Source organism: Antedon mediterranea, chromosome 1, assembly GCF_964355755.1.
Source record: "Antedon mediterranea chromosome 1, ecAntMedi1.1, whole genome shotgun sequence".
Classification (NCBI taxonomy): domain Eukaryota; kingdom Metazoa; phylum Echinodermata; class Crinoidea; order Comatulida; family Antedonidae; genus Antedon; species Antedon mediterranea.
This window is the reverse complement of record NC_092670.1, coordinates 30,843,032-30,866,875: the sequence shown is the minus strand read 5'-3', so window position 1 is coordinate 30,866,875 and position 23,844 is coordinate 30,843,032. Positions and strand designations below refer to the sequence as shown.

At 33.4% G+C, this 23,844-nt stretch overlaps 1 protein-coding gene across 4 annotated transcripts in view; it reads right to left on the bottom strand.

Annotated features, from left to right (window-relative positions):
- Nucleotides 1–20,224, bottom strand: part of LOC140063657 (uncharacterized) — a 28,745-nt gene extending 8,521 nt beyond the window's left edge. For 2 of the 4 annotated variants that reach the window (XM_072110099.1, XM_072110101.1), the window contains exons 1-8: nt 14,059–14,373; nt 4,190–4,430; nt 3,482–3,708; nt 2,824–3,099; nt 2,088–2,216; nt 1,374–1,635; nt 618–949; nt 111–245 (exon numbers count right to left, since the gene is read on the bottom strand). In XM_072110099.1, the coding sequence (XP_071966200.1) occupies nt 111–245; nt 618–949; nt 1,374–1,635; nt 2,088–2,216; nt 2,824–3,099; nt 3,482–3,708; nt 4,190–4,427 (1,599 nt within the window). In that variant the 5' untranslated portion in view covers nt 4,428–4,430; nt 14,059–14,373. Of the gene's footprint in view, nt 1–110; nt 246–617; nt 950–1,373; nt 1,636–2,087; nt 2,217–2,823; nt 3,100–3,481; nt 3,709–4,189; nt 4,431–14,058; nt 14,374–20,136 lie in introns of those variants that run through there. The other 2 variants (XM_072110100.1, XM_072110102.1) reach the window with 2 other exon arrangements.
- Between the last annotated feature and the right edge of the window lie 3,620 nt (nt 20,225–23,844).

Below are 23,844 nucleotides of genomic sequence, written 5' to 3'. Positions count from 1 at the left end.
TAGAAATTTAACATTATTGCGTGTATACTATATTTAAAAAAAAGGAAGAGTACTGTCTTCATATTTTTCTAAAATTGAAATCTTATTTAAAAACACACAAAAACACTTACACATTTACAAACAAACTTTTGGCTTGTAGAGTTATCTTCAGCCAAACAAACTTCCCCACTACTACCACTTCCTAGCTGTTTCAATTGAGTGAATTCGGCTGTAGGTCTATAACAGCCTTCACATGGGTACAAATTCTGAGGAAAACAGGAGAGATCATTTTGTATATTAGTGCAATTAGCTCAAACTCAAAAACCAAAGTGATATACTGGAATGAAAAAGGTGAGGAAATCTGTGATAATGAGAAATGTCGCCTCAATTGAAAATCGAACTTGGAACCTTCTGCTTGGTATGCAAACATCCTACCAATTATATGCTTCATTACTTTTATTTACATCTATCAATCAAAATATTTACAGTACTGTATGTTTAAAATAACAAATGTCCTTTGTAACACTAAAATTAATTTTAAGCTCAATCTAAAACTAAATTCAATTCAATTTCCTTTTATAATAAAGAGGAATACTTATTTGTTTACTTCAATGATAACCAGTATTAGGAAAACATACTCTGTTTAATAGAACCCCATCATTTACACGGCAATCTGTTGCATCATTCATACTCATGTTCATTCGTGCCCATCTGTCCAGGTCTTGTCTAGTGCCATGAACCACTTTAGGACGTGTTTGGAACCCCCACCGACTCTCATCTGGTGAAGGAGTTGTAGTTGTGTCCATTGGCTCATTAGAGCTACTTCCTGCATATTTTATTTTCTTTTTAGGTCGTGCTCCTTGGCTAGTACTATTGCTTAAATGCAGTCTTTTCAGATCTAGTCTACATTCCTCAACAGTCCGGGTTGCATTTAGCCATTTCAATATTATACAATATTTGTCTTCCTTTTCTGTGAAAAAAGTTATAATAAAATAAGTGATAAAAATAATAATATGTATACTACATATTCATCAGGGTTATCAATGTAGAATATTAAGTCTGAACATGTGCGAAAGCAAATTCTACCAAAAAAATATTGAATAATCGTTTTCTTTATCCATGAGTTTGAATATAAACAAAACAAAACATGTATAAGGGTTCATTTTAACTCCAATAATGGTTTTATTCAGTTTGATCAAATTTGATGGGCATTGGTATAGTGAAGCAGTGAGTGCAACTTCAAACTGACATTTCTGCCTTGAGATAGCATACTGGAAAGTAAGAGTGTCTTGAGTTTGAGTGAAACACTGGTTCTACCAGAGTTGATAAATATTTGAGCTTGAGTCCATGTATTGTACTTGTGTACTAATAATTGAATGAATAAAAATGCTTACTGGTTGACTTCATGTATTCTGAAAGGAATGAATACATTGTAGCTGAACATTCTTCCTCTAAGTTTGACAATAGCTGTATAAAGCTGTCTAGGTACAGACGGCAAGCTTCACAATGCAAATGCCCCAGACAACATTTTTGAAGGTGTCTTAGATAGTAATCACCAGATCGTGAATACTCAGTCGGACGGACTGTTAAGCCATTCCTTTCATTATGCCAATCTCTGCAGGCTTCCCCAATACATTGAGGAATGTTGATGTATGTCTGAAAAAATATAATAAAATAAAACATTTATTTGTTACTTGAGAGGAACAGCCTGCGATATCACCACAAATTGATATTAACTGAAAAAGTTTGGTTTTATTTTTCATGGGTTTTTTATTAAAAAAGGAAAATCAGTAGTTGTGAATATTTTACAAAAAGTCTGTCTAGTTTTACATTAATTTCTTAATAGACAGGACTACAGATGTAAAGACATTTTTTACTACATATTTGCAGAACTGGGGTATGAGCAAGAACTTGTCCTACTAAGTTGTAACCAAATTTAAACCATGTGAAAACGGGTTTAATATTATCTGGTAAAACATTTCTGGTCTTTTACATTTCCGCTTCTTTATTTGATTTAATATTGTTATTCCTTTATATAATTATCATATAATATCAAATACACAAGAACATTTCCTGGACAATAGTAAAATCATTGGCATATTACTAACTGGTTGTTGGTGCTCTTTTGAATTGCTGTTCTGTGAAACCCTTCTTCTATTGCAAGCCTTGTTATTAACTTCATTTTCTCTTTTCTTAGTATCTGTATCCACAACATTACAGGAATCACCCCTAACATTCTAAATTTTAATTCATTTTTTAATTTAATAAGTAATAATATTAACACAGCACAAGACAGAATAAAAAAAAATAAAGGATGAAGTGAAATAGAAATTTTAAATTTAAAGGATGTATCTAACATAACGTTTATAAAAAAACAGATTGCGGTGGATTTTAAAAAGAATTGAATATTTTAAATTGACTTTCCAAATTGACAATGTATTCATTCTTCGTTGAAACAAGCAGTAACAAAATAAATACAGTAGACTAAGAAAACAACTATAAGATTCTTAAATATTTTAGCTTAGCGAACATTGGAAATTAAAGGCAAGAGCTTTCTTTTTGATGGTTGGCGAAAGCAGATTGTGATAAATCATAACAGGTCAGATATTTATATAAAGGCATTATTAGAAATATCAAACTATAAATAACGTAGCCTTGTTTGTGTCTTTAACTGGTGGCAAAGAATGCCATGTTCTCGAAAGTAGCTTGCATGAACCCCAATAATACAATACAGTAGTAAGACTAACAATGGTGGAAATGAGAACTTCATGAGGCATTTTTTTACAATCATGTTGGAGCGAAGTTTCCATACTAATTTAAACTAATTATACCCTCTATACAAACCTTGTGATGTTTTTCTTCTTCGGCAGTAACTGTTGTGGCATCCCCCTCAACTAACTTTTTACCAGATTCTTCACTTTCCTTCATTTCTTCTTTGTCTTCCTTCTGCTTCTTACTATCCTCATCTTTCTTCTCCTCCTCTTCTTGGCTTGAAAGAATAAATTCCTTTTTCTTTCTATTACCATTGTTCTGGTTGCCATCATCACCCCCTCTTCCATCACCAGACCCACCAGAGCTAGGTAAACTTGGATCACAGGAATTATCTCCACAAGCACCAGTCTACAATGAAACATTTTTAGATTTATTTACAAAAATTAAAGGAAAAAACATAGTAATATCAGGAACATTGGAAACCCCACTATGGTTTGCCAGCAAAGAGAGTTTAGAACGTCAAACATGGGCATAAATGGGCGGACACTGTTAATACTTTACTGGAGTGCTTTTTAAGGCTGTTTTTCACAATGAGCTTTGATTATACATTAAATACATATGCACAGGAATTTAAGCTTTTGAATTACACAAATAATTCAACTAGTGGAAAACAGGTTTTACAGACCTATCATACCAGACATTACTCACAATATCTCCAATTTTTCTCAAGGTGCCAATGATTTATACTACATTTTATTTTGGTAATAGATTAAAAAAATGTAATCCATACCTGTTGATGCTTCTGCTGTGTATCTTTGTTGTGGTAATTGTTCCCTTCTTTAGTACTGTGAGAGTCATTTCCAACAGATTGCTTCCCACTTTCACTTGCAGTACTCTCAAACTTAGGGTCACTGCTGTGTGTTTGTGGAATTGCGGTTAGGATGCTCTTGCCCAATACGTGTAAAACTGAATGTCCATATTCAATGCTCTCTTTATCACTGGAAGATGTCATCGTGACTGTAAAAGAAACAAGATGGTGGTCATGAACAAATAACAGTAACTAGTACTGTATAGTATAGGTTTGGAAAAAAGTAAATTACCATTCAGAGATGGTCTACTGCGCCGTTCCTCAACCTATGGGTTGCAAAAAAAATTGATGGGTCGCGAAAATGTTTTAATCAAGTTAATCACTTCCGTAGAAAACGATACAAATTAATGTTTCACTTGTAAAAATACAAAATAAATTACTTTATTCAACCAAAAAACCCATTGAATTACATTACAATCAATTTAAATATTTGTTTTGCTTTAAATTTCATTTTGTTCAAGGCAAATAATTTTTTTTTAATCCATTTTTTGGTCAAAGAGAATAACTATTATGTGATAATAAAATGGCATAATTCAACAAAAACATTTTTTTTTTTTTTTTTAGGGGGACAATATATCTTTAATTATTTTTTAATATACAGGACTAGCATGAAAAAGCTTTCCATAATACCTTGTTCATAATTCACATCACCATGACCTCTTAATGGTCCTGCTTTTTCAGTAGGTTCACTACTATGTTCTTCACTATAGATTGAACACTGATATTGATAATTACCAATATCAGGACCACTGATTGTTGTAATATGTTCAGATGAAAATTGTTTATCTTGCACAACAACAACTAATTTCCCAACTTGGGTGATGTCCGGAGGACGATGGAGTTGCCCTTGACAGTTCTTGATTGCCATTTTCTGTAAAATATAAAGGAGTAAACAGATTAGAGGAAGCCAAACAATGCAATATAGAAGCATTGTGGTAAAGTATTTTTTATTTTGAAATGATTACTTGCTTGGTTTACATTACTTATCATTTGGGAAATAATATGGAAATGACAACATTTGGTATTTTTAAATGATGATTCAGTAATTTTATGAAGAAATATTATCTCTAATTTAAAGGTTTTTTTATTTTAAGGACAGGTTGTCCAGTATGGTAAAATAATCATTGCAAACATGTCAATTATGAAAAATTTATATATATTTATTTAATATTTATTTAATCTTTCTTTATTCTGAAATACACTTTCAATACAATGTACTGATTTCCAAAGTGGTTCAGTTCTTAACTACAATACATAAATGTAAACAAAATACAGTATATAAATGGACAAAAGAAAATATAAAATTAAACCTAAAATTATCAAAATCAAATTAACACAATCATAATCATTTACCATTGCAAACATTTACGGACCCAATAATGATGACAGTAATTGTTTTGTTAATTGGTGTGAGGATATGAACTTAATACTTAATAATACTTAATATTACTAAAACCAAAGAGATGATAATAGATTTTCGTAAAACCGCAGTTTAACATAATGTAATAACTATTAAAGAAACCGAGGTTGAAAGAGTAACCCAATACAAATACTTAGGTACTATAATTGACAACAAATTAAAATGGGAGTCAAACTCTCTCATGATTTCCAAGAAGGCATCTCAAAGGCTCTACTTTCTCAGAAAACTCAAGCAAATTAGAGTTGATAACACTATTTTAATTCTATTTTATCAAAGTATTATTCAAAGTATTTTATCTTTTAGCATTGGATGTTTTTATGGTAACTATACTGATTGAGAGACCACGTAAAATTGCACAACGTATTATTAAAGCTGATCTAACGCCTTGTTCATTTATCTATGAAAAAGTATTTAAAAAAAAGTAAACAATATTATGAAAGACCCCACTCATCTGTTACATTACTGTTATAACTTAAATAGATCAGGTATTAGGCTACGACCTCCAAGAGCAAATTTTTGTAGAACTAGAAAATCCTTCGTTGTAAATAGCATTCATATTTTTAATTCTAATGTAAGACGATAATGCAATTTTTAAATAGTTTTACATTTTTAACAGTTTTTTTATTTTTAACTTTTTATCTTGTATTTTAATCTGTTATAATACTGCACGTTTTAAATTGTTGCAACATTTTTTATGTTTGTTTTTTATTGTTGTTTAAAAAAAAAATTCTTGAATCTTGAATCAGTAACTTTTTTTTAACTTTTATGTGACAAAATTGAGGAATTCGGAAAAAACCCTATTATCATTGGAGGTGATTTTAATACACTTTTGAATTCATCTGTCGATAAAAAACATGGCAAGGGACAAACGCATCCAAAATGCACCGAGCAAATTAATAAAGTTATAGACAACTTAGATTTAATTGATATTTGGAGAGTACAGAACCCAAAGAAACAATTATTTACATGGCACTCAAATCACTCCCCACCAATATTTTGTAGAATTGACTATTTTGTTATCTCATATTCTCTATGGGCACACGTAAACGACACTGCAATTATATCGGGCTTTAAAAAACTGACCATTCATTAATCTCTTTCAATACATGGATTGATACACAAAAGAGGCCCTGGTTTTTGGAAGCTGAACACTAGTTTATTACAGGATCCCAACTACGTGAAGGATATTATAGAAACAATAAAAACCACCAAGATAGAATGTGCATAAAATAATCCTAACACTATTTGGGAAATGACAAAATGTAACATAAGAAGAACAACAATCAAATTTGCTAGTAAACAAAATAAAATGAAAAAAAAAAAAAACATTCAAAAACTACAAAATAAAATACAAATTTTAGAAGATCAATTTTGCAATAAAAATGATCAAACACTAAACGAACAAATTAAAATTAAAAAAAATTAACTTGAACAACTTTATGAATTTAAAATACATGGTTCTATGATTAGATCAAGAGCCAAATGTGTGGAGGAAGGTGAAAAGAATACGAAATACTTACTAAATTTAGAATGTGGAAATTATAATAAACAAGAAATATTTCTTACAAAAAACGCTGCTCGCTTATTGACGTAACAGTTTTAAAGATATATTGTCCCTCTGAAAAATATTTTTTATTTCAAATTTGTTTTTGAATTTGTCATTTTATTGTCACATAATAGTTATTTTACCTGAAAAAATGTAATTAAAAGCCAAAAAATACTTCAATTGTCTGTCAGACAATGGTTTTTTAGTTATAATTAAACGTTTCTTTTCTCTTTTTATAATGTGAATTTTGTTACAGAAGTGAATAACTTTGATATGAAACAGACTCAATTTAGTTTATTTTATTGCTAAGGTCAAGTCTGGAGGTCACTTCATCACTGCCTTAGGGCCTGTTCAGACCTACGGAGTTATGCTTTCGTATTGTACGCGGTGCACAAGTCCATAGGTCTGAACCAGGAAAAGATTAGTGGAAGCCACCTCGTACGACACTGATATTTCGTACGCTACGAAAGCTCAAGGTATGAGTTTAGTGGACGTCGCTTACAATACGAAAGTCACGCATCGATGAATATGACCTAGGTTAGATATCTAGCCAATCAAATTACAATATTCGCCACATCACATCGTGACATGTGCTCCTCATCGTATAGCCAAGCTGATCCATTTGTTTTTTTTTGTTGTTACACTATACGTACAGTATTATTATTAATATTATTATATAATTAATTAATTTAAAATGTCATCGAAGCGTGCGCATTGGCGAGAAACCGAAGTAAAATACCTTATTTCATTGTGGGGAAGCCCTGAGTTCAGAGATCGGTTGGAAGTGAACATACCCTTAGATACTTCAAGTGTGAAGTATCATATTACAAACAAAAACTTTCATGGACTGTTTTGATAATAATTCAATGATTATCTGACAGCCAAATACAGTATTGTTATGGGACTCATAAATACCAGAAATACAGTTGGTACCTATAAATTATAGTCGAGTTTCCATTTTAACAAAAATGTCAAAGTGTAGTACTATAACTGCTGCTTGATTTCATCTAATAAATGAGTCATTATAGTGGAGTTTCCATTTTCGCAAAACTGTCGTCCTTAGAACTATAACTGGTGCTTGCTTCAGCTTCCGATTGAGTAGTCCTAATGGGACGTAGCGGGTCTAAAAGCATGTTGGGTTAAAAGATATCTAGGAAAAAACGATGGTAAATGGAAACTTTTTTTCTAAAGCGACCTACATAAATTTGGAAACGACTTTATCGCGATGCTTAAACAGTTCAATGGTTTTAATAAAGACGTTCTATTAGCTTGGAGCGAGTATAGTTTCAAAGAACCGAGCTCTGTTAAAGAAATCTTATCACAATCCAATATGGAATAGCTCTTGTTTTGAAATCAAGGAATTCAGTATAAATAAGGTTTGGTGGGACAAAAATATCAAATACATTAAAGATATTTTGACTCATAGCAACCAAATTCTTAACGATTCAATTTTAAACCAAATTTTTTATTTTACCATCAAATTGTACACTCAATTCCAAGGCACTGGAAGCAACTAATATTTGAGAATACCGATACAAAACCCATTAAATTTAATAATCGAAAATTCTAAAATAAATAATTTGATGAAAACAAAAAGAAGCTGTAAACACTTGTATTCTCATTAAGTTGAATAATATGCACCAGTGCCTGAAAGAATCGAGTCCAGATGGGAAAATGAACTTGATAATAGTTAATACACAATTTCAATGGGATATGATATTCATAACTTTGCATAAATGCACAATCAATACCAAACTTAAAAACTTTGAATATAAATTTATTCCTCGTATCATTTATACTAACTCTTTTCTACATAAGATATCAATTGTTGAATCACCAATTTGTGAATTTTGTTTAGAAAAAGAACAAACTTTAATACACATATTCGTGGAATGCCAAGTAATTGTTATCATGTGGAGGAAAATACAAGTTATTATTGAACAAAAGATTAAAAGAAAAGTGACTTTAGATAAAGAAAGGCGTATCCGGACAACTACCCCCTGGAAAATTACCCCCTGGAAAACTACCACCCGGACAACTACCACCCGGACAATGACCCGGCCCTAGGACAACTATCACCCGGACAATTACCCCCTAGGACAACTATCACCCGGACAACTATCACCCGGACAACTATCACCCGGACAACTATCACCCGGACAACTATCACCCGGACAACTATCACCCGGACAATTACCCCTAGGACAACTACCCTCTAGGACAACTACTCTCTAGGACAACTACCCCCCTTAGGACAACTCCCATCCGGACAACTACCCACTAGGACAACTACCCCCTAGGACAACTACCATTTAGGACAACTACCATCTAGGACAACTACCCTCTAGGACAACTACCCTCCTAGGACAACTACCTTCTAGTCCAACTCAGCTGCTATGCCCCTAGGACAACAACACCCTCTGAACAACCACACCTATATCATGACACCTACACCTTAGGTTATAATTTACGATCTTGTAAAACTTACTGAACTTTAAAACATAGGGAGAGTGATTGATCATATGAAAGCTTTTGATTTTTTTAATATGCGTATCGTCGGCAGTTATTTTACATTAAACGCGAATTGATCAAATTATTAAAACGTATTCTTGAAAAATAAAGGGGTGGCTTATTTTATTCTTGTGTGACATGAAGATGCCGTATATAAATCTAGGAACATACAGTTTACCTACAGTCTGCACCAGTCAATCAAACATTGTCATTTAAGATCAACCTCTCTCCCTATGTTTTGAAGTTCAGTAAGTTTTACAAGATCGTAATTATAATCTAAGGTGAAGATGTGGTTGTTCAGAGAGTGTTGTTGTTCTAGAGGGGTAGTTATCCTAGGGGCATAGCAGTTGGACTAGAGGGAATTTGTAAGATAATGGGACTGGAGAGCAGCCCCTTATTGTCGATAAAATTGGCCCGATTTTGTTCTCTCTTTTCTTTTTCAAAAGAAATGTTTTACCGTAAGAGCTTAATTATGTTATGCTGTTTAATGATATTATACGTTTACTACTACAAGTCCAGTAATAATGAAATATTGGTTTGGCTGTTACTACTTCATAGAAGAACTTAAATTGATTTGTTTTTCCATTTTTTTTCCACTCCTGAGAAATTAAGACAATAAACGTTTTTAGAACCTAAAGAATCATTATATCCATGATATGTTTATGACTAAAAAATTTCTACTTATTTCATTTTATTCCAATTCGTTTTCTACAGAACAGAACCTCCTAATTTGACTTTAGATTAAAAAAAACCTATACTATAATATAAAACAATTGATTACATTAGACGATTTGAAAATCAATCTCTCTCTCCCCCGTTTGACAGTTCATACATTTCTTAGTCTTCCTATTTTAAAAAAACATAGCTAACTGCGCCAATTGAGGAAATCGTTTTTCATAGTTTGTACTAGAAGTTTAAAAAAAATAAATATCGCTACAGTTTGGTACAACACCCTCGTAGTCCCCTCTTTACACACCATTTGATTTTACAATACAATTAGCCCCAAAAGAAGCAGCTTAATTAATTTGGTTACCAATCGTAAGCTGTAGTTGTTCCTAGTGGGTAGCTAGAGGGTAGTTTTCCTAGGGGGTAATTTTCCTAGAGGGTAGTTGTCCTAGAGGGTAGTTGTCCTAGAGGGTAGTTGTCCTAGAGGGTAGTTGTCCTAAGCGGGTAGTTGTCCTAAGCGGGTAGTTGTCCTAGGGGGTAATTATCCTAGGGGGTAGTTTTCCTAAGAGAGTAGTTGTCCTAGGAGGGTCATTGTCCAGGGGGTTATTGTCCGGGTGGTAGTTGTCCGGGTGGTAGTTGTCCTAGACCCCAAGAAAGGATATGTTTTGGTATTGAAAATTATAGAAATAATCATGCAATTAATAACTTAATACTGACTGCAAAATTGTATATTTATAAGTTAACTGCAAAGTTAACGAACAAAAACCTCACATAAATCACTTCAAATCGGTATATGAGACTAGAGGTATAAAGAAATTGAAAAGTACAGTTTTTAAAAATACAGTATTTAATAATACTTTATTTCGCATCATTTTTTTTTTTGTTTAAATGAAATCTGTTTTGATATTTATGTATAAAAATAGCCATATGTTTTTTTAACTTGAAAAGGTTACTTTATTATTATTTTGTATTACTTTTGTAATGTACAGTAACCAAGTTAAGTAATGTATACTGTTTTATGAAATATATAGAAAATAAAATAATAAAAAAAAAAAAGTTGTACAGTATAATATTATTTGTTACATACAGTATACCTTTTTATAATAATAAATAATATTTGTATAATAATAATACATTACGGTATGTTAAATTATTATTAATATTTCTTTCGAATTCAATAACTACTACTAAATTGTCATAATATATTATAACATTTTATTTATTTATTTAAAACCAATAATCATCAAAAGTACACAGCTAAAAAGAATGATCCGTTGTTTGTACAGTTATCAGAAGTTTACTGTTCAGTTAGTGCACAGTCAGAGAAAAATTGTTTTTAAAAATTTAGCTAATAAACTAAACTAAATTGTCAGTCTACTTTTTTGCTACTGACTGTATTGTACTGTGTAATTATACATACAATTATAATGTGTAGTACTTTAGTAGCAGTACTTAGGTAGTTTTGTATTATAACCATTTGCTACTGTGCAAACTTATTTATTGGCAATACATTACAGTAAATGGTGAAAATATAGTTAGGCCAAAAAAAAAAAAATAGTTTGTTTGCTGTCATCCGCCGCCCCTAATTTCGCCAAAAATTTGGGGCGGAAATAAGAAAAAGTTTTTTTTTTACGTTGAGGGCGCTTTTAAAAAAAAGTTTTTTTAATGATTTTTTTTGGCCGAAAAGGTGTAAAAATCGAGTGTGCGAGAATGAAACAATAAAAATAATAACGTAGCGTATATTTCGGTGTATAATCGCACTTTTGACACGCAAATTTAACCTCTAAATTAAGGGTGCGTCTTATAAACCGAACATAAATGCCTCAACACACAGATATCGCCACCTCGTGGGCAAGCCTGGGCTTTTTAAGGTAAGGCCTAGGCCTATTAGTATTACTAAAGTCTAAAGAGTAGGCCTAGCCTAGCTACAGTGTACTAGCGTAACAGCAACCTGCTAGTTTTCAAGGCATTTTAGCGTGATTTTGTACTAAATATGATGAAAAGATTTGTTTATTATGGAGCTGTTTTAGGCGCTCCGATAAAATTTCATTTGAAAACGTTTACGATTGGAATAGTATTATAGTTATACGCACAACCGTCGTACCCCCAGCGCGAGCGAGCCCTCCTTTTGGCAACCACATTGTGTACACAGTATTCGACTAGTATATTCTCCAGTTGATTATAGCATAGACCTTAGCGTACACACTTCTAGGATACATACCCGGATACATAGATACTAATCGAATACGATTGTCCGTGAAAACGTGCGCCTCTCGATAAAAGGATCGAGCGAGGCTAGCCCACACACACGTGCGGTCATGCACTCGATGTTGCGGGTGCGAAACTCATTCATAACAAGTTAGAAAGAACTGACGGAATGGGGGACTTCCCTTCTTGTTGAGGCTGGGCGCGGCCGTCTTATACATCGACGATATACAAAATACCGATATTTTACTCTCAGTTAGGGGTCGGGTGCGTCTTATTATACACAGGTGCGACTTTATATACACCGAAATATACGGTACACTAACTTCTAAAAATAAAAATATTTAATTAGGCCTGCTAACAACGACCTACTGTGTAGTAGGCCTAGCCTATAGGCTAGTTTAGACACGGGGCCTAACGCGCCCAAAACAGAATTAAAGTGTGAAACAAATTATGAATAGATGTTTGAGCTCGTTGTTTTATTCAGTGTGTTTTGTTACTCTCAAATTCGCGAGCAATTAACAGAGAAATTAACATTAAAAAAAAAAAAAAAAAAAAAAAAAAAACTTTTTTCCACCCGCCCCCCTACCAAAAAAAAAAAACTTGACAGCAAACAAACAATTTTTTTTTTTAGGCCTTATAACCTAATAAAAGGGATTTTGTTATGGTTATATCGGGCATTATTTTTAACCATCTTCAGGCAGTCAATGAGTGTATTTTAATAGTATAGTAAAGGTATAGAAAAGGCTTTTATCTTTTAATTCTGTTTGATTACATTTTGCGTAGAATTAATCTAGTTAATTTACCCAAAAATTAATTGCTTGCTTCATATTGTAGTTTGGTTACTCATTTTGCTAAGTTAAAGATTTTTTACAACTAGCAAAGGGCTGCTAGTTGGTTAAAAAAAGGAAATTAAAAAAAAAAATCCTCCTAATTTAAACAACTGTAAATTGTGGAGACAATTTAAACTATTTTAGAAAATCCATAAACATAAAAATTGTCTAATCACAGCCTAGTTAAAGGGTGCTAACTTCTGACATGCATACCAGTACTGGCTTTAACCAGTTTCATTTACAAAGCCTAAAAGGGGATTCCCCACAATAAACCCTTGCCGTACCCTACTGTATTTCATGGAACTAACACCATAAAAGATAAGCAACAGTGCACAATTTTAAAATTATCTTTACTGGAATACTAATGTTATATCAATGTATTATTAGAACAAACTATATCCACTTTTTTTGTAAACTCATTAATGTGATAAATTAAACATTTTTGATACAAATATTTATTTTTAATAATAATATACATAATTTTTAAAGAGTAAAAATAATAATTCTAATGATTTTCTTAATAATCATTTTATCACAAGTAACAGTATTGAATCAGTATCAGGTGTTGTTGTATCATTCAGGTTATCAGTTTATTTATTTAATGAGTCAGAACTATTGTATGATGATTACATTATGTTTTAAAAATAGATTGGGGACAATTTATTTATGGAAAACATAATATATAAGGTACAAAATCCTAGTACAAATTATATTTTTTAAGCTGAAATATAGGATTAACAGTTAATTTTTATTTGTCATTGATGTGAATTATTAACGATTAATATTAAACCATTTGAACATTATACTGTACATTATTTACTATATTTTAATATAGTTATTGAAAAACCAATCAAGAAAGCAGCCAACAAGTTTCTGTGGATGTAATAAAGACAGGTTTATTTGTGTTTTTAAATTTGGAAAAACAATGATGTTTATAAAATGACATACTGCATATTTTATTTCCTTGTGACTGTAAGGCCATTTAACCTTACAATAGACTGATACTAGTAGGAAGTGCCAAGTACGCCCAATTGGTTTATGTAATCCAATGATTATTCATTCCAGAATTAAAATGGCGACATTAATTACTAAACGCACAGTTTTATTATTAATGTCCTTTACTAACTAGTTACAACCTAAATATATGTTCAGGGTTAAATGTTTAAAAATATTTGAAAGTTGTAGTACTGTATAATAATAATAATTTTGGATGGCAAATACCAAAGTGTAGGCCTACTCAACAATACCAGCTTTAGCATTTTGAACCTACAGTACTGTACAATGAACGTCACAAACTCTAAAGCTAATTATTTCTTACCTTTAATATCCTATATTTACTTATGGATTACTTGTAATTAGTATAGTATTAGTAATCAGATAATTTTCCTTTTCAGAAGACTTTTCAATGAAGAATAAGCACAGAAAAATGCTCTGCGCATCATAAGGCAGTCTTGATAAAAATGGCGATAATTTGTTTAATGCATTATGGGTATCATATCATTCAATCACATGTTTCAGATAATTTAAATATTATGGTCGTACGTTTGAGGGGGTACAAAAGATCTGTATTCTTAAAATTACACAGTAAGGCTTACATTTTAAGAAATCATATACTGTAGTATTTTAAAATGTACAGTTTGTATTTTATAACAATTTCCCTAAGTTTAAAACAATTAGTACTGTATGTACAGTATTTTAAAATTTGTATTAATTAGCATGACAGTTTTGCTATGTACTGTATGATGCCCATAATTTACTTCCTGTTTCATCACCTCATACATTGTTTGTATCTCAAAAGCTTTCTTTTCAATTAAATTACAGGACTCTTTTGAACACAGTAAAGGCACCATAGAAGAGCATTTAAAGCAACATAATATAAGTCCTATTGAAACTTTTAATCATTTCAGGATATTGTCTAAGTGCAAATCCAAATTTTTAATTGTTTATTAATTAAGAAGGAGGAGCTTAATACTTAATTTCTTAGTACTGTATTGTAGGCCTTCTTTGATGTTAATAATAACCAATCAATTAGTATTTCCTGTCACCCAATGGTGTTTGTTGTTTTTGTATAATTTGATCACTTGATCTTGAAAATGGTTCCATGGTGGTTCCGAAACATCAATCTTCTTGTTTTTTATCATTACATTTTATTGTAAAGGACTCTTTTCAAAACTAAAATTGATTTTAAACTTTTTGTTAGTCAAAATATACATTTATTTCTACATTTGTATGTTCATCAAAAATCTTAGTTTGCTCATTGAAGATGTTGAAAATACATGGAATGGAGGGTTGTGTTGGATTATTTGTTTAATAAAATACAAATCGTACAAAAGTGTAAATAAATTTGAAAACATACTGTATGACAGTAGCTTGTTGACCAGTTAAAAAAAGAGTTTTACATTTACAATTTACAGATTAAGCAAGGATTGTATGAAAAGCATACAGTAAAGGGGCCATTTAACCTGTATTTGACATACTTTAAGCCATACATCGAAACACAAGAACTCTAATTCTAAGCTTAAATACAGTACATACTAAAATTGGATAGATGTATTTAATTAAAGGATTACAGGGATTGGATGCCAGGGCTGGGTGGTGGTGGTGATGGAACTTACAGTAATAAAGTTGACCACACAGTAAAGATAACCGGTGATCTAAAACGTAACAAATTAGGCCTTTTTGCATGTTTAAAAAAATGTTTCTGCGCACGATACTTAGAAAGCATAAAAATATAAGATTTATTTTACAAATCACATTCATTCTACTCACCATCCTTAATACATTCACCAACTTTTACGCCCGTATTCTTAAACCGGACTTTAGTCGTAGTTCGAGCTAAAACTAAAAAAATGACGTCATTTTAATTCATAAACCGAACTTCAACTAAATCACCGACTAAATCAGGCCAACCTCGACTAAATCGAGACGGATTTTGATCGATTTTTTTAGTCCTGGAGGGGGCAGACTAAATGGTCGACTAAATGGTTTTTAAACGATGTTTATAAAAAACGTAACAGTCATTGAGTTGTTATATTGGCCAGATATTGAAGAATGAAATATCTATATTTATATTAGCTTAATTAAATATACATTGGTATAAATTATAATAATGAAAATCATCTTTATTTACAACTGTATACAAATTACATTATTTTCTTCGCGCAAGTCCGACTTGAGCTACGTCACGCCATAGCGACAATGGGAGATGCGGCAATTCACCACGCGATGGAATGTTTAGGGGGCCTAGCGCTTTCTTGTCACGCTATGAAGTGCGTGGTTCGTGGCGATCATACTTTGTTGGGGGCCTAGAAAATATAAAAGTTACCGTACCGCCATGGTTCCTAAATCTATTTTAAAGATTTTATTTGTTGTTAATCAAATATACTTCACTGTTAAATTAATACTGATATTGTTCTAATAATTAACGATTAAAATTATTTTTCATGTATATAGTCCTGATGCGTAAAAAGTGTTGTAAGAAATGGAAAGTGATATCAATGCGAAAAATTTCGTCTGCTCCTCAAATACTCTCTTGTCATTGGCCAATGTATAGCCTTTGTTACCCAGACGTGTGCAACTCGACTAAAAGCTTGACTTCATTAAGTCGAACTGCAAACTTCGATACTTCGTTTTTGAATCGAATTTGAAGTAATAGCTCGAACTACGACTTTTCCAAGTCGAACTTCGAACTACGACTAAAGTCCGGTTTAAGAATACGGGCGTTAGTCTATTTCGACAATATATTAATATTATTCTACGACACATAATACACACACATAGGTGGCCTACACACAACAGTTACTGTTAATATTTTATAATGCGTACTGATGCATCGGGTCATAGGAGGATGACAAGGGTAGGCCTATAGCCTGTATAATAGGCATAGGGCTAGCCTAGGCATAGGGCTAGCCTAGGCCTAGGGCCCTACATAAACGTTTTGTGATCGTATTTTTGTACAGTATGTGTAGCACTGCGTCTGCATGTTTTAAAAAATTAAATGTCAGAATTAATTAAAGTCTAGTTTGTTACTTAATTATAAATAACTAGGCCTAAGATTTTGAGTCAAAATATAAACCCTATAGCCTAGGCTTGGAGGAGGCCTAGCCTAGACCTAATCTAAGCCTAGCCTAGGCCTCCCTAGCCTAGTATAGACGGTTATCAGACGATCGGGACCACGGACGACCGGGCCCAGACGATCGGGCCCACTTCAAGACAATCGGGCCCAATTCGTGAGACTATCAAGGGTGAAAGACGATCGGGCCCAGAGACGATCGGGCCCAGACGACCGGGCCCAACAAACAAGACGATCGGGCCCAAAACATTCTCGGGAAAATAAAAAATAAATAAATACGCGAATACAAACAACACAATAATAACAATCAAAATCAATCACATTTATTCATAAATCGAGAGTATTGGTAAGAAATTCTTAAAACCAGTTGTGGGAAAATAGGGTAAAATTATGATAAAATCAGAAAAAATATAATTTATTACTTTTAAATTAAAATCTTAAGTACGCAAGAAAAGCACGTTGACACTGAGCACTAGCGGAAAAATGATGAAATGTGGCACATTATTTTGTATAACACAAAAGACTATCGGGCCCAACGCTAAGACGATCGGGACCAACTGGTAAGACGATCGGGCCCAACGTGGTTCTGAAAACACTGGACGATCGGTCGTCCGTGGTCCCGATCGTCTGGAATTACGATCATCTCGGTCGCGTTTCATTTCGGTCGCGTGTCAATTAAGGTCAATTTTCAACAATATTGATCGTGGTGTATGGCGCGTCAATTATGCATAAAGCATACGAAAATGGATGCTATTGTAGGATTGAGACTTAACTGTCCGATTTAACTCTCTTTCAGCACTCGGTACGTGCAGTTCGAATTTATAAACATGTTTGCATTTGTAACAATGTTTATCTATATTTTAAGGACACAACAAGTAGCTTACGAAGACGACTCCAATATGTTAATAATTATGAATGAATAAATTGGGAATATTTGTTTGGTGCCAGTTAAAATCAGTGAGAGAATTTACTGAGCTTTTTTATACACTATATTGCACTGAAAGATATTATTACGATTATGTATGTAATGTAACATTTTTTAAAAGCATAATGCATTGACGTGTCGCATTATGTCTCGTGCTATTGAATTAGAATGAAACCATATTGTCCCAACAACATAGAGGACCAACAGCGACCTTGAGGGGTATCACAACAGGTGTCTCGAAAACAGAGACCTCGAAAACAGAGACCCGAGACACAGGGTCTCTGTTTTCGACAAAATCTCGAAAACAGAGACCCCACTAAAACGTCTCAATATTAAGTCAATATTACGTTATATAGGGGGTCTCTGTTTTTGAGAAAAATTCGAAAACAGAGACCCCCACTAAAACGTATCATTATATTGGGGGTCTCTTTTTTCGAGATTTCCCGAGACCCCCTAATATAATCCCTGTTTATTAAGAGTGTTGCAAATACCCACCAAGCTTGGTCATAAATTATTAACACCCAACTTTTATCGCAAAAACCGTGAATTTATGTTTATTTATTTATCAATTTTTTTATTTTTTTTTTAATTCATTTCTTTTTTAAGGCTCGCCCAACACAATATATTTGTCTTCATCCTCCAGTCTGCCTCAAAGTCTGACCTCATATCATTTTGTTATTGCATTGTACGTTATTATTTTTTATGCTTGTAAATAAATGTTACGAAACTAGTGTCAGCTTTTTAAATAATCTCCCGCTTTTTAGCTTCTAAAAGGCACAGCATGCATTTATACATCTTACTTCTAGGACGTCGACCTTGTATATATTCCAAAATACACGCGTTCAAGAACTCATTAATTTCTTCTTATCGTTGCGGCATGTTCTTTGATCGGCATATCAGTTACCGTTTATTACTGATACGTCATTCTTGAGACGTTTTAGTGGGGACTCCACCCCCACTAAAACGTCTAAATAATACGTTATATAGGGGGTCTCTGTTTTCGAGTTTTTCTCGAAAATAGAGACCCCCTATATAATGTAATATTGAGACGCTTTAGTGGGGGTCTCTGTTGAACAGAGACCCCCTATATAACGTATTATATAGGGGAAACAGAGACCAGAGACCCAGGGTCTCTGTTTTCGAGAAAATCTCGAAAACAGAGACCCCCTATATTACGTAATATTGAGACGTTTTAGTGGGGGTCTCTGTTTTCGAGATTTTCTCGAAAACAGAGACCCTGGTCTCTGTTTTCGAGGTCTCTGTTTTCGAGACACCAGTATCACAACAGACTGAATCGAAAAGGACGACGTGGTAAGAAAATTACTTATCAATTATTAATATTATGTATTATGTTGTTAACTTGCTCATGATAATTATAGTATATCGTTATTTTTGTTATTTCTGCAAAACTTCAACTCTACCTCTTAATCGGGCTGCTGCATGAAGAGAGTCAGAATGTTCACATCACAAAGGAATTAGTTCATCGCGAAGTTGTTGACCGGCTTCAGCGACAAGCTTACCGACGTGCAACTAGAACGCTCTTACGCCTCTGGGACGAGTATCGTGCAGGCCAACGATCAGAGAGATCGCTCCTTACGCTGGATCGCGCGTTACTGTATATCAAATGATGTTCGCGATTTGTAGATGAGATAGATGTAAATATTGCTAATAAATAAAAGATTAAAAAAATAGATAAATTAAATAACGTTTGTAGATGTAAATAAAAAGGTTTCAATTTGAATGATGAATGTAAACATTTGTATTGTATATGCGTTTTTGTTTCAAAAATAAAAGGATTGAATTAAAAAACAGTGTGAAACGAGTTTGTTTTGCATTACATTAATGCAAAACAATATTTGTGTATAATTATGTTTTTGTTTTAAAAATAAAAAGATTGAATGATCATTGACAAAAGTGTAAAGTGAGTTTGTATGTTATTTTTCCCGTCAGAAACAAATAGAATATTTACAAAATATATCAAAATATAATGCTTATAATATAATTATAAAAACATTTAAAAAAAAGTTAAACTAATATTAATAACATACATACTGTTTTTACAATATTTATTTAAATATAATGATTATTAATTATATAAAATCATTTTTAAATAAACACCTAAAAAATAATAGAGACTACACTTCGATCTTTAATTAGAGCTTACAGTGTACAGTACTGCATTGAGCGGCGTTCCATAGAAATCGCCGGAAGTTCGATTTACCGGAAGCGCGACCGAAATGAAACGCGACCGAGATGATCCGATACCATCGTCTGTTCCCCGTATAGACTAGCGAGAAGGCCAACACAACAGTGTAGGCGAGGCGAGTAGTCAGTGGATATACTTATTATTACAGAGTCAAGCCAATGATATACTTTGTTAATGAGGTTATTATACTCACTGGTAGGTAGGCCTAGCCTAGGTCAGATTTAGGATCTCAAATTATAATTTATTACTGATAAACTCGGACAGACTTATCTTGGTATTCCTTATCTTCATAGAAAAATGATCAGTGGAGTGCAGTAGTGATGATGGCACGTACGAACGTCGTATAATAATTGTATTTATAGTTTTTTTGTCAAATAAGAGATTGTATAGCGCCGCCTACAATCTTTGGTTAATTTTGTATGATAAATATTAAATTATAAACAATAAAATATGAAATATGAATCACATGATTTGCTTTTAAATTACCACCCAGACAACTTTCCCCTAGGACAACCTCCCTCCCACCCGGACAATTACCAAGAATTTGGTTACCAATCGTTAGTTGTCAAAAGCTGTACAGTTGTCCTAGGGGTAGTTGTAGGACTACATGGAGCAGTTGTCCAAGAGGGTAGTTGTCCTAGCTAGGGATAATTGTCCTAGCTAGGGGCAGTTGTCCAGGGGGTAGTTGTCCTAGAGGGCTGTTGTCCTAGGGGGAAATTGTCCTAGGGGGAAATTGTCCTAGGGGGTATTGTCCTAGGGGGGTAATTGTCCTAAGGGGTAGTTGTCCTAAGAGGGAGTTGTCCAGCGGTTTGTCCGGGTGGTAGACCTAGTTGACCAAAGGGTAGTTGTCCTAGACCAATCAAATTGTGTGTGAAGAGGGACTACATAAGCGGTGTACCACAATTATACATTTTACAATATTTGACGTGAAATTATTAAAATATTCTACCGGTATTATATTGACGTAGGCCTATGTACCTAAGATTCTTTTATTTCCAAAAAACTTTTTGGGAAAAAGAATGCAAATGATTTCCTCAATTGGCACAGTTAGCTATATTTTCATAATAGGAAGGCTTTTATGAACCTTTCAAAGGGGAGAGAGAGGGAAGAGAGAAAAATTTATTTTCAAATCGTCTAATGTAATTAATTAATTAATTAATAGTGTAGGCTTTGTAAAATCTAAAGTAAAATTAGGAGGTTCTTTATATCATATCATATCATTTATTTCGCCAATATACAGAACATTACAAAAAAACAATACAAAAGTAAGTCAATGAGGCCGGATAACCTAAAAGTTACAAATAAAAATAACCGTCGAGAGGCTCTCCACATCGAAATACTTACATAAAATGAATAATAAATTTGCTGTAGAATAGGCCTACGAATTGGAATAAAATAAAATGAGGATAAATGTTTAAGTTAGACATAAACACATCATGGGTATAATTATTCTTTAGGTTCTTTAAACACGTTTTTTGTTCTATTTTCTAAGGAGGAGTGGGGAGAAAATGTATTAAAAAAAATAATTCAAGTTCTTCTGAGTAGTAACAGCCAAACTAATATTCCATATTACTGGACTTGCAGTAAACGTATATCATTGAACAGCATGACATAAGTTCTTACTCTTTGGAAAAGAAGAGAGAGAACAAAATATCGATATAAAGGGGATGATAATTTTTTTTTTTTTTTTAAATTATGATTTTCGATTGACTGGTGCAGCTAGGTAACTGTATGTTCCTAGATTTATATACGGCATCTTCATGTCACGAAAGAATAAATAACCCCATTTTTCAAGATTGGAATACGTTTTAAGATAATTTGGAGTGTTATCAATTCTCATTTAATGTCAAATAACTGCTGACGAATATTGAAATATCCAAAACTTTCATTTAAGATCAATCTCTCTATTCCCTATGTTTTGAAGTTCAGAAAGTTTTACAAGATCATAATCAAAGTGTGAGAAAAAAGGCGGTGTAGGTGTCATGATATTAGATATTTTAGAGGTGCGGTTGTTCAGAAGGTGTTGTTGTTCTGGAAGGGTAGTTGTCCTAGGGGCATAGCAATTGTAGTAAAAAGTAGTTGTCCTAGAGGGTAGTTGTCCTAGGGGATAGTTGTCCTAGGGTGTACGGTAGTTATCCTAGTGGGTAGTTGTCCGGGTGTTAGTTGTCCTAAGAGGGTAGTTGTCCTAGAGGAAAGTTTTCTAGGGGGTAATTGTCCGTGTGGTAGTTGTCCTAGAGATTAGTTGTCCGGATCTTAGTTGTCATAAGTGGTTCTCCTAGAGGGTAGTTTTCCTAGGGGGTAGTTGTCCGGGTAGTAGTTGTACGGGTGGTAGTTGTGCGGGTGGTAGTTTTACGGGTGGTAGTTGTACGGGTGGTAGTTGGATGGGTGGTAGTTGTACGGGTGGTAGTTGTACGGGTGGTAGTTGTCCGGGTGGTAGTTGTACGGGTGGTAGTTGTCCGGGTGGTAGTTGTACGGGTGGTAGTTGTACGGGTGGTAATTGTCCAGGGGATAGTTAGAAACGTAACAAGTTGCAAGTACTTGAGACACAAATTGGGCTTTCAAATTGATTTTTTTCAATCGTCGTCATTATCACCGTCATCATCATCACCACTATCATCATCGTCATCATCACCATCATCTTCATCATAATCAAATCCGTCTTTTATGAAGTTTGAATATCTTGAATCTTGAATTGAATTAAAATCGAGGGCTGTAGGCCTACTTATTCGACAGTAGTCACTGTACTTTATAAACAAGCACGGATGTGCGATACTCGGGGTACAGCAAAAGAAGCTGTAATGACGTCATAAGACGGGAAGTAACGTCACATACACATCAATAACCTCGCTACCAAATACGACTATCTTCCGAAAAGTTACGTCACATAACCGGAAATGGCATAATTACGGTAAATTATGAAATCTCAAAGTGATTTTTTTGCTATTTCGGGGAGCAGAAGTGACGTTACAATATCAAAAATAGGTGTTTACTGTATATATTATTATTCTCCAAGTCAAGACCTTTGAAATTACACCAAACACGGCTATATTACGACGAAAATTGTTTGGCACCAAGGTACCATCTTCGAGACGTCATATGGCTGCATCAGATTTGAAATTAAGGCCAACAGCCATAAGTCGCGTGCTCTCAGAAAAAATGAACTTTCAAAAAGTAATGTACTTTAAAACTTTTCTGTACATCAAAACAGTTAAAAAAGTACAGAAAACGCAAAGTGATACCCGACAGACCGACCGACCGACAGACCGACCGACATAGTTAAAACTTGTCTGTACATCAAAACAGTTCAAAAAGTACAGAAAAACGATAAAACGCATAGTGATACCGGACCGACAGACAGACCGACAGACCGACAAACCTACAGACCGACCGACATAATGAACTATTGAGTCGCGTCCACGCGACTAATTGTCGTGAAACAACGGTTGGTTTTTAAAATTGTCTAATACTGCTGCTCTAAAAACATCGAAAAATCTCAGTTCTTAACCAACGGATTTTTAATATAGATAGCACTGAAGACATACGAAAACTGCTGAACTTAAATAAACCTGCATCGGAGTTGAAATCTGTGTTGAAACTTGGTTTTTCAAATTGATCATCAGGTAGGCTCCAGTCAGTGTATTGTAACGCTAAGCCGTTACGTTGGTCCCCCACGAAAACCGATCGTATAGTAGGTTACTCAAATAAATTGAATCGACCATTCTATAATTTCCGTCTACTTTAATATTTGACATTAAACTTTTTTTGTAAAGAATCAACTTATCAACGATCGTGAAGATCTCGACCTTAGTTACAAGAAATATCAAAGTTTAATATCTCTGTTAGCTGTTTTTACAAATTTAAACTGATTTTACTGAGAAGATTGACACGTATTTTTAGCGCC